General features: G+C 36.0%; 1 protein-coding gene across 1 annotated transcript in view; it reads right to left on the bottom strand.

Annotated features, from left to right (window-relative positions):
- The window catches only part of PRKX (protein kinase, X-linked), a gene marked incomplete at its 5' end in the record, with an annotated part of 27,192 nt that extends 16,789 nt beyond the window's left edge, over positions 1 to 10,403 (bottom strand). The window contains 2 exons of the mRNA XM_008948629.1: positions 5,734 to 5,997; positions 10,235 to 10,403. Coding sequence (XP_008946877.1) covers positions 5,734 to 5,997; positions 10,235 to 10,403 — 433 coding nt within the window. The remainder of the gene's footprint in view (positions 1 to 5,733; positions 5,998 to 10,234) is intronic.
- Between the last annotated feature and the right edge of the window lie 1,658 nt (positions 10,404 to 12,061).

The following is a 12,061-nucleotide window of genomic DNA, read 5'->3' on the forward strand; positions in this document are numbered from 1 at the left end:
AAAAAAAAAAAAAAAAAAAAAAGACCTCCACAAGACCTAAAAAGACTGTTTTGATGCTGCTCTCTAGTTCTCCAGTAACAGAGATAAAGAAATCAAGAAACTTCCTGGCTGTAAGAAATACCTGTGCACTGACTTTCCCAAGGGCTGGTGTGATACTCTATCCATCAGGCTACATGTTACTTCAAAGTTACTAACAGTGGTTTTTAAGCTGCAGACTCTGGGAGTTCATAAACTACTTCTGACTGGCCCAAGAGAAGGCAAAGTCATTGGCCTTTTCCAGCAAAAAGAAAAATTTTTGTTTAGGAAAAAAAACAAAGGGGAAACGGGAAGATAAAAAAGTAGTAGTTTAAATCAATAAGTAGCTGCAGACATCAACTAAGATTCCTCTAACAATCTAAGCAATGTTTTTCAAATAGCACTGAAATGTAACCTGTCACCACCATCACAACACCCGTTAATTAAAAATACAAAATGTTTTCCTTTTATCTAAAATATTTACAAGGTGTAGTTAGGCAAGTGTGAGGCATGTAAGTAATACTATTTTTTATATATTTTGATGACGTTTTTAATCATAGCTAAATGAGCCTAATATAAGCTTAGGATCAAAAGCTGTTATATTGCTACCTAATTGAAATGTGTATTTCAAGTTCTACAGATTCATGAAATAAATTGAAGCTAAACAATCAATTATAACAGACACAAAATTACAACTTGAAACAAAGAATATCCTGAAACCATTTCTGTCTGAAATGTGAACTCTTTTTTGTAAAAATATGCATGTAGAATTTGCCTGGCTTCACAGTTCATAAAGAGTTATGTTTATATACTAGAGAAAAAAAGTGCTTTCTTTCTGAATAAATTATACTTTCCTGACAGCAAACCTGAAGATAAAACTTTGAGGTAGTGCTCATCAGTTCAACAGATGAGGAAATAACAGCACAGAATAAGGAAAAAAAAAGGTGTACTGCATTTTAAGAAGAGTTCTAGGAAGACATGACAAAGAACATAGTCACAAAATTAATGGTAACTGCACAATATTTCTAATTTGTAGGAAAAAAAAATTCTACTTATTTTATTTGTGAGTGTAGGAAGTTTTCTCCAAACTGGTAACATGGGCCCAAACAAATGCATTAAGATTAATAGCAATTACCTTTACAAATAATACATACTCCTTTCAACTTCTTTTTTATTTTTTCCTACCACTGTTCTGCTGAACAAAACCTTTCTCCTGACTGTCAATTTATTTTTTTTTTAAAGATTAAATAATACATTTTTCTGACACTGCTGCTTAACACACTACTGCCATCTACCAGTCTCCCAGACCAGAGAACCTGAAAAGCTTTGTTGTCTTTTAAAACAAAATAGTTCCCTTTCCTCCAAATTAAAAAAAGTTGTATTACAGTTCATCGTGTGAATTTTTATTCATGCTGATTTAGCTAGCTCTGCAAATGAAGCAGTTTCCAGTTTTACAGTATTTGGGAAGAAGGGCTGAACAAATAAAGCCAACAGGGCAGGCACATTTGTTTTAAAGGACAAGCCAGAAGCTTTGCAGGACAATGCCCCACAACAACCTCCCCTTTCCTCCCCTAAAACTGCCAACATTATGCACAAATTCAGCAGAGATGCAGTCTTCAGTCATCTTCTTTCTTTATCAAGGTCAATTACATACAAATCAGTGTAACATTTGACCATGACTTCCAGGACCCATATAATTAGTTTGGTGACTGTGTAGCTGATATTACCCTCAGTTACCTTACAGGATAGTAACAAGATATTTCTATTCAAGCAAACAGAAAACCACAAACTAAGGAAAGGCCAACATAACTTGAAGTCCTCGAGCAGCACTAGGAAATAAAATTTAGTACCACCAGCAGGTCATCTACTTCTCTTAATTTCAATCAAGAACTTTATGTCTACTAATTACACAAAAACTAGAAAGAAGCTCAAATACTTTGTCAAGCTGTGTATTTGTTCCATAAGATCATGACTTGTATTTCCTCATTGGCCATGAAACACACCATTTAATATTTTGGAAAATGCATAAAATAAATTCTATATAAAGATCAAATCATCTAAGTATTTTTTTATCATTGCCATTTCAAGGCTGTGGCATATTCATCAGAAAATTAAGATCATACTTTTGAAGATAAATTACAAAGCAGAAAAATAAGAATAGACTGTTTCCTTCAAATTGCTGCAAAATTTGCAAAATAGTCCACTACTCTGGGTTTTCAAGGTAAAGAAATAGAGGTAAGCATTGAACATGTAATTTTAAAACCATAATATAAACCAAAGAATCTACTCTGGTCACAAAGATAAGCTAGAAAATAATATTCATGGGACTTGTTAACAGTATTATTGGAAGAAGTTAAGTCTTGATGGTTAACGCATTTTATCATTCTGCACCACTCAACACACACTTCTGTAGTCCCCAACAGGCTTCTTGCCTTCTCTTCAATCCACTGCACAGAACAGTCAATGAGGCACATCCAGCTTAAGCAGCAGTGCAGGAGTATCCCCAATGCCTTTAAGGTTAATCACTTCTCAAGTTTCTAGGAAGAGTTTCATAGTTTATTTTGTTTTTAATGAAAACTGAACAAACTGCCATTAACAGTAACATTCCTGAAAAAACCCTTCAAGCATGAAAGTCCTAACTTTACCTAAAACTTCCATAGTATTCTGAATGAAATCACAGGATCACAGAATGTTAGGGGTTGGAAGGGACCTCCATTGACCATCGAGTCCAACCCCCCTGCCAGAGCAGGACCATCTAGTCTAGGGCAGGTCACACAGGAACGCATCCAGACGGGTCCTTGCATGATAACTACAAAATACTGTGAACTTTAGCTTTGTGCTTCTGTGAAAGAACACTGCAATTAAGACAACACCACTGCCACAAATGAGAAAGATCAAAAATGTGTAACATATATGCTATACTCAAAAAGTAGTACATACTTTCTAGAAAAAGAAAGATCTAAAAATGTAGTTAGTGGCTATAAAGTTCAAAGCAAATCCCTTCTATGTTCCTCAGGTAACAATATTTCTAAACAATCCTTCCCAATCTTTTTTCTTGACATTGTCCTTTTAAAAAAAAGTAAAGGCACATGTATTCTATGTCTAGTACATACAAGAAACTGAAAAGTTTATTAAGTCTTCAGTTAAACAACATCAAGGTGGAAAAGAGAAGAAATAAACAGCAGCTGAGGCAAAGACACTGTTTTGGAAAAACATTTAGAGTTTTTAGAAGTAGACTATGACCAGAAAGGAAGGGACAAGGCTAAACAGGACATATCAACAAGGAACAGAAAGAGACAAGAAAAAACTCTCTCTAGGGGGGGGGAAAAAAAAAAAAAAAAAAAAAAAAGTCTAGCCCTTTACCTGTACTAATAGCAAGGCTGCTTCCTACAGTGGGGACATGATCTACCAGTCAGTCACTCTCAGTAAAGAGCAGCTTAATTGTGGTGAACACTTCACCCTTTCACACAAGGTAATGGGAAGAAAGGAAAATGTGTAGGAAAAAATCTCAATTAATTAAGCAGCTACAGAATAATTCATAGGAAGTACTACATATCCAGAATGTATAATTGCATTGAAGGTGTTCTATAGACTGTGTTTCATTTTACATATTGTGTCTTCTGTAGAAACACATTTGTTGATCCTAAGTGGCAGGTACACTCCTAGGTTTTTGATCAATGAATCTATGAAAAAACACAACCTACTGGAGTGCATTAGTGGATAAAATGCTGACAACTGTTTATTTTTACAGTGACAAAATACCCAGCATTTTAAAATGGACTACAGCTAGTGGGGAGAATACAATGTAGTTAAAAAAAAAAAAAAATCCAAACCCAGTACAAAGAAAAACCACAGCAGACTTGTCTAGGTAACTGCCTGTGCTCTAGCTGACAAAGTCCTTGCTCATTCCAACTTTATGTTCTGTATTTATACTACCTGTTGTACACTTCTAGGTAAATTACCTATGAATATGAAACTCCTATATCCTTCTGTGGCTCAATTCAACACAGAGTAATCAATTTCACTGTCCCTGCAGCAATATGGAGCTTAAAATCACAGAAGCACGGGGTCATCCTGCTTAGAGGAGACCTTAAGATCAGGTCCAACCATTAACTGAGCACTGCCCAATTAACACTGACCATGTCCCTAAGCACCACATCTACATGTCTTTTAAACACCTACAGGGTTGGTGACTCCACCCTGGGCAGCCTCTTCCAGTGTTTTACAACCCTTCTGTGAAGAAATTTGTCATAATATCCAACCTAATCCTCCCCTGGCTCAACTTGGCTTACTTCTGTTGTGTCTTAAGCCAAACACAAGTAAAAATTAAGAATAACCACTAAGTGGCAGTGTCTACATGTAAGAAGGAAGTCATAAGACTTTGTACGAAACTGTCTTATGCAGAGATCATCCTACTTTCTTACATGGAAGCAGCATCACCTCTTCCTTCAAAAAGTTGTTTTGATATAAAAATAAAATATTTTTTAAAATTGCCAACATTTGCAGACTTACCTGTGGGTCCGGTAGATACTTGTTTCAAATGTGGTGATTTTAAAACACCATGGTTTTAAAACAGACTTTTAGACTTTAAAGGTGAATAGAACCAGCAAACTTATTAGTTGCCTACCATTCTGTGCGCAGGCAACCCGGCACCGAGTGAGTGACCCACCCACTGGCAAGCAACCTTTAGGCCCTCCGCAACACTCTGACTTCTATTTCATAAGGGGTCCACTGAGAGCAGCTCCCTCAGATACACCTTTCATTTCAAACTGAGCTCGCAGAATTCCCGTGCCCCCCAGTGAGCAGTTGCAAAAGCAGCATCAAACAGGTGAGTGCAGAGGCTGAGCACCTATGTAGCACCTAGCTTGGTTACTCATCTGCCTCGACTAGAGCCATCAGATACGGTCTCTCTCAAGAGGTGACCCAAGGATGTAACACCAAACCTTGCCACACCACTTTTTGAATATGACAGGCTAGGTTTTTCCTCCCTTTTATTCCAATCTGAATGACAGCTCTTGCTCCCTCCTACAAACATGTACTACGATCTTGTAAGAGTAGTTCAAAAGGAGAAAAGGAAAACCACTGGGGAAAACACCTCTGTATTATCAGAAAGTTTACGTATGCTTGTAAAACAGCCATAAAGCTGACAGTATTACAGAATTTGCAGTGAAATAAATTGCCTCTGCTGAAGCTTGCCTTATTATTTCTGCCTAGATTTTGCTGTTTCATTTTAGCACAAAATAGTGAAAACAGTACCCAGTTTTAAAAGGTTATTGCCACATTTCAAAAATCTCTCTAAAAGGAAAGCAGAAGGAAACATGACTTGCAAAACATTTAGCAATACAAGGTGTGGGAAGGATTAATGTTCCATTTAATGTACTGATGAACGTATCTCAATATTAGCTCATATTACTTCACCAATCTCCCTTTTAACAAGATGAGTGCTGAAAACTTAAATATACAAAACTAATGAAAATATTTTTTCTACATAATATTTTTCATACAGTAGCTTATCTGTGATATTACTCCTAGTTATATGCAAGGGGTAATATTGGTTTCCAGGCAGCCATTTTAAGATAATTTCCTTTACATTATGGGATTTGACATGTGTGAAACACAGTGAGTATTAGGTGAAACACTGAGCTCTGAAGTCAAACTTTTTTTCTTCCAACTGTTTTAACATGTAAAACATAATTAGTGTAAGGAAAACCTACTTACCTATCCACCAGTTTTTTAGCAAATCCAAAATCAGTAAGCTTGATATGTCCTTCTTTGTCTAGCAATATATTTTCAGGTTTTAAGTCTCTGTAAACTATCTCTTTGGAGTGCAGGTATTCTATTGCACAAATGATTTCCGTAGAGTAGAAGAGTCCCGTGCTGTTGTTGAAGCGCCCCATGTTGCGCAGGTAACTGAACAGTTCTCCTCCTGGCACGTATTCCATTAACATATATAAAAAGCGTTCATCATGGTTGGTCCAAAATCTGCAGTAAAAGAAAGCCAAACTCATTGAATAAACAGTGATCTATCTGATTTGCTTTAGAAGTCAATTATTGTAAAACTACCTCTGTTGCCCCACCTATGTACATAATTAATTTATAGTTCCTATTCCACTAATATTAAAACCTCAAGAAGCCTCTACAGGATTACATAACAGACATTCAAGTAGCTGACTTAACCTGAAAAGTAAAACGCATAGTTCAGGATGTGCACAGCACAGGCCAAGAGAGAAAATTTAACTGACAGACTCCATTGTATGGTACACAACAGGTCTCTGCTAAGCACCTAATAACTGACTTCATACACTGCCATTCTGCTAAGACCAGACAATTCTTAGACACCTTACATTTTATTTAATCAAATATTGCCAAAGTGATGGGGGCTGAGCAGAATCTGCTACTATAAAAATGTTTATGACAATATGTTCAAAACCAGCGTTCTGCTTCCCCTCGCCTACACCTTTCTCCCCAGAAACAGACAACCCCAACTAAAGCATCAGATCATAATGCTTGTTCTTCTGCAGTATCTTTAACAAAAACAATGGAAAATCTACCTCAGAATTAACCTAATGATAAATACCTTCCATTCTTCAGATTGTTGCCTTTAATTCAAGAACTATTACTGTGGTACAGTCATTACACAAGTGCAGTAGGAAGCAGCTAAGGGAAAAAAACAACTATTCCATGTGATTTTGAAATGCTTCATTACAAAATACAGGAGTCTTCTCTTCCCCAAAACTAAGCTTCTTTTTTTTTTTCCTTTCCACCCACATTAAACAACTCCAGATACCACGCACCCCAATATAACTCTACAGTTAACAAGAAAGTATTTAGTAATGTCTTGCAGAATATTCTATCACTTTGAAACAAACAGCTACCCCTATTGCTATGGTAATAAAGAACGCTGTACTCCTACCTACTTTAAGAACACAAGAATAGAAGTTACTTTAGCTTCTAGAGACTCCTGCAGTATCTCAAGAATGGAAAGATCAAATACCTTTTCTTTTTTTTCCCCCCTTCATTACCTGGTTCCTAATCAATGCATGTAGTCTCAGTAAAGATAAGCAGAGCAAACTGAGCTCCCAAACCCATGAGTGACGTTTGCTCAGTAAGATTTCTTCTTTCTTTATACCAGCACTGAGGCAACCAAGAAAATGAGACAGACTAGCAGGCATCAGCAACAGCTCCTTTATTCCTTCAAAGTGATGAGGACAGCAGAGCACAGGCTTGCCTTTCCTTTTGTGGCACTACCTCCCTATCACAAAGTCATCAACATCATTAATTGGCTATTGATGATATTCACAGTATCTTTACTGTCTATGTAGATGCACTCTTTGAGATGTATTTTAACAAGTTAGGCAAAGTTGCACCTACAACAGACAAAGAAAGAGGTACAGGAATGGGCAAAACAAAGCAAAACACATTTTTAAAAAGCATCAACAGGGGAGATGGGCAAAATCTGAAAAAAATACAGATGGGGGGAAAAAAAAAGGAGGACCTAGGCAAATAAACAGTCTTTTTGCTGGAATTAATTTCTTAAGAACTGATTCTTAAAACTTTGTTTAGCCACACAAAAAAAATGTATACATTTTTTGGTATATGTAAAAAGTATCAAAACAAAGAACTTTAAAATCTGCAATACAGATTGCTTTAAAATGTATTTTAACACACACAAGAAAAGAAAATATCACAGAAGCTGTGATTAGAATAATATGCATGGTGTCACAGAACTTCAGAATTCAGCTTTACCACATGAACTTCGGATGCTATTGCAACTCTTGCAGACAACCTATTTTAGCTTACAGAACTACAAGACAGTTGATTTTTATTAATTCTTGTTCTCTTGAAAAAAAATCAAAAGATACACGTCAAAATTATAGCACAACATGAACTGCTGCACCCACAGAGTTATTATATGTCACTCAAACATGTCAGGAAAGATTGCCTAGGAGTCTCCAGTTCCAGTGACCGGTTGTTACAAGAACACCAAACAAGCTTTTCCAAAAAACAGTTTAAAAATAAGTAGATGAATAACTTATCTTACTTATATCCAATACAAGACCTCCTTATATGCAGGAAAGGCATTTCTCAAAAGTAACAGGAAAAGGGAAAAAAATTCTTATATAAAAATCTTTACATATGTAGAAAGATATAGGTAGGATGAACACCAAGAAATAAAGTATGTGCAGCACTACTTCAAAATTCTCCATTATAAAAAGTGCAAAAAAAATACAGTGTTTTGCTGTACTGACGTATTCCTTGTTTTGCAACCACAAGAAGACACTACTCATGTTTAGGATCTTGATGCTGCTTGAAAGAATAAAAATCAGACCATACAGATAACACAGTACCAAGGCACTGAAGTAAAACTACACAGGAATTTCCTCCCCTTTTTGGTGGCTAGTTATAGTCAAGTAATTCATGGGAAAAAAATAATGTATTGAGCATGGGAAGATGCAGCTGAAAAAAAGCTGTTAGCCACACAAAAAGCTGCAGAAAATATTATTTTGTCATACAGCCAGTGATAATCATCCATGGATGTTTGTTTAACCTAAAGCAAACAAACATTAACATGACTTCAAATTTAACTACCTCGTTTCAGCTGGGTTGCTTTGAGACTCCTTTGCCAAGGGACAAGGGCATCACATGGACAACCATGTAAGCATAGCAGATGCAGCATCTCATTGAATACATCAAAGGCAGAGAGCTACAAGACATGAAAAACGTTTGCCTTGCACACAAGTGGAATTCCACTTGAAATATGTCCTTCCTTTAGAGATTTTAAACAGCTGACGTTATTGAAACAAGGCATGAATGAAATCCAACAAAACTGAACAGTTTGGATTTTTAATCCCTTCTGTATGGACACAAACCCTTATATCCCTGTCTCTGACTTCACACTCAGGTTTCTCTCTTCCCACACCTGCTGCCCTGTTCCAGATGTACAGCTGTACTAGGCTATTTTTTTGTCTCTCATTTTTGGTAGGTTGTTTTGGGTTTTTTTTAGGGGGTTGTAGGGGTTTTTTTTTTGGGGTTTACTAAGAATTTATGTATGCACATAGATGTACATATAAAAACCTGTTCCCCCTGTTCCACCCATATTTTAACCGTTCTAACCGGAAATACTCTCCATCTTGCTCTCCTGCACCTATCTCAAACTCCACATACCCAGAACTCATCTTACTGATACTGTTACACACAGGATTTTTGAACACTGGCTGGAAACTAATTGCCTGATGCTGGAAAAAGCAAGAGCACACCAGGGAAAAAGTCTCCGTCTGCAGGGCTCTTTCCATGTTTTGGACAACTATCAAGCTTTTGCCTCTTCTTTTTCCTGATACTTTTTTAAGCTCTGGGAAGAGGCTGTAGACCCTGCAGCTAAAGATTGATGAAGGCTAATTTTGTCTAATTTTATGTAAAACTGATAAAGGTGGGTAAATGCAAAACAAATGTTGGTGAATGGCCCTGTATCCATGCATGAGAAAATATAAATGGAAAATAACTGTGTAATTACCCAGAGGTTTAGCTATCTAATGAATAGGTATAGACACAGATACACAAAAGTTGCTGTGGTGCTGTAACCAGAGACGCATGATGCTTGCTCTCCTTAATAAAAGGATCATTGGGATCATTAGAAGCACCACGATTACACTAAAAATGTGTTCTTTATGAGCTGTGTTTATATCATGTTTCTCAATAGGTTCCATCACTTAACCTCAAATATGGGCATAATGAAGCCCATGAAATGCTGCAGTCATTTAAACTCTTTAAAAATAAAGCTTACTAAAGTAAAATTCACAGAAGTTTTCAAAAATTAGATACTTAAATCTAATTACATCTTTAACTAGCTATCTACAGGACATACATATAAATACTTTTCTCACCGTTCTAACATCAAGAATCATTCTAGAAGTCATTTTGATGAGGCAATCCTAACATTTCTTCAGTAGTATTGTACCAGCACTTAGGAAAATTTCTTTTGTACAGTACAAAATAAGGGACAGAGTAAAGCTTATTATAAATTGTTGTGTACTCTTGATTTAAAATTCTTGACTCTTCCATAATAAATATTTTAGTCCAAAGTCTATTTTAGTCTAGATTATGTAACAGAAATTAAATGCTTGGTGTTGGTAAACACCATAAAAACTTGTAATGAGACTCAGACACCTTAACTGCAGTTTATATAGGAGTTAAATGAATTTTTAAAAGTCCAACAACTTACAATCTGATCAAAAAGGGGTGGTTGACTTCTTTCAAGACTGACTTTTCATTGTGTACATGTTGCTCTTGCTTCAGTCGAATGACATCAGGAATGCTCATTACTTTCAGTGCAAAGTAATGTTTGCCCATTTTTTCCTTCACCAGATGAACACGCCCAAAGGTACCCGTGCCTGAAAAGTTGAAGAAGAAAAGTCATCTTAGTGTAAAAAATAAAAAGAGCAAAAATAATGTACTAAATTAAAACCTATAAGAACTCAATTCTTGATTTGTTGTTTTCCCCCATCAAGGTATCAGTATTACATTTTTTTACCTGTTTTCACATTTTTTTTAACCAGGATTTCTCCATTTTTAATGGTCATGATTTAATAGAATAACAGTATTGTGATACTGCCCTCTTTGGCTAAATACTCGAAGTACTTCTTGCAAAGATGAGAAATGGTCCTGAGAAAGGACCATCTCCTTTGATGTACAAAAAAAAACCAGTAGGTAGCATGTAAGATTCAAATGTAACTGATATAACCAACATCAATGAACACGCAAAACTGTTCTCAAGTGCAGAAGAAAGGCTGGCATATACTCTGAAATTTCAGAGATTAGTTTTCATTTAGATGAGGTGGGGAGGGGTGGGATAAACTCAGAAGTAGCATTCAGCTTTTTATATCCACAGTGTGTGGCAGAAAAGAAAAAAAAATAATCACTGACCAAGAACATAATGTTCAAGTGTAATAGACTTAAGAATTCCTCAAGACAAAAAACCTGCTTAATTTTCCACATATTATTTATTCAAACAAAATATTAAGACATGGTTGTATTTAATGTATTTCTTTTTCAATTCACTCTTAGAATAGGAAAATCAAAACGTATTGTCTTCTACATAGTGTATTATGCATTTCTCTGTTCAATGCAGTAGTCAAAGTTCCTCTTAAGTGCACTGCACTCAAGACAATTTATACATAACTGCATTGAGTATTTCTCTTAGTTTGAAATCAAAGTTAATACTAGTACACTTAGGCAGATGGTTATTTGTACTGCAGCAGAGTGTTACACATTTGAAGATGAGCACACATTTCAGCTTGTTGGGTGGTTGCTCATTGTCTTTTCGCTCATTTAACAATGCCACGTAGTTTCCATTAGAATAATACACCAGATATTTTTAATCCTATTTGCTGACAGAAATATGTGCCACTGTAAAGGATGCTTGGCATTTAAACCAATTGCTTCACTTGTAAAAGGTCACTCTCTTGTTGAGAAACACCTTCCAAAAAAGTCAAAATCTTATCCTTAAGCTCACAATCGTCCCCTTCTTTGCACATACCCTAGGAAAGCAGCCCATAGCCATATTTCAGTATTATTAACTGGTCTGTCCATTTATTTCAGATTGTGCTGACCGGTTATGACCAAACTATGCTACAATTTAAGAACTGCAGTGGGTGCAGGGAGATAGGTATGTGAAAGGAAAGATTTTTGAGAGAGGAGAAGGGGAGAGATCACATGTACTTCCAAATCTGCATGACTTATGGAGGGGAGAAAAAACAAGGGAGTTTTTCCTTTGTGAAGTAGGTTCAAGTAACTTGAGAATTTATTTTTACAAGGTTTGTTCTCTGTATGTGTTTTCTCACTTTAAAACTTACATTTTATTTAACAGTTATTCGTTCCAGCCACCTGTACTATGTATATGAGCACAGCATTTACTAAAAAACAAGATAAAATACTCCTATTAAAAACTAGAAACTAACAACTTCAGCAATACCCTTTTTTGGAACTTGCAGCTCGATAACCAAGGCAGCTTTCAAAACCAGCTTTCAAAATAAAACTTCTCACTACAAAC

This window comes from Merops nubicus, unplaced genomic scaffold (assembly GCF_000691845.1).
Source record: "Merops nubicus isolate BGI_N331 unplaced genomic scaffold, ASM69184v1 scaffold2871, whole genome shotgun sequence".
Taxonomy (NCBI): Eukaryota; Metazoa; Chordata; class Aves; order Coraciiformes; family Meropidae; genus Merops; species Merops nubicus.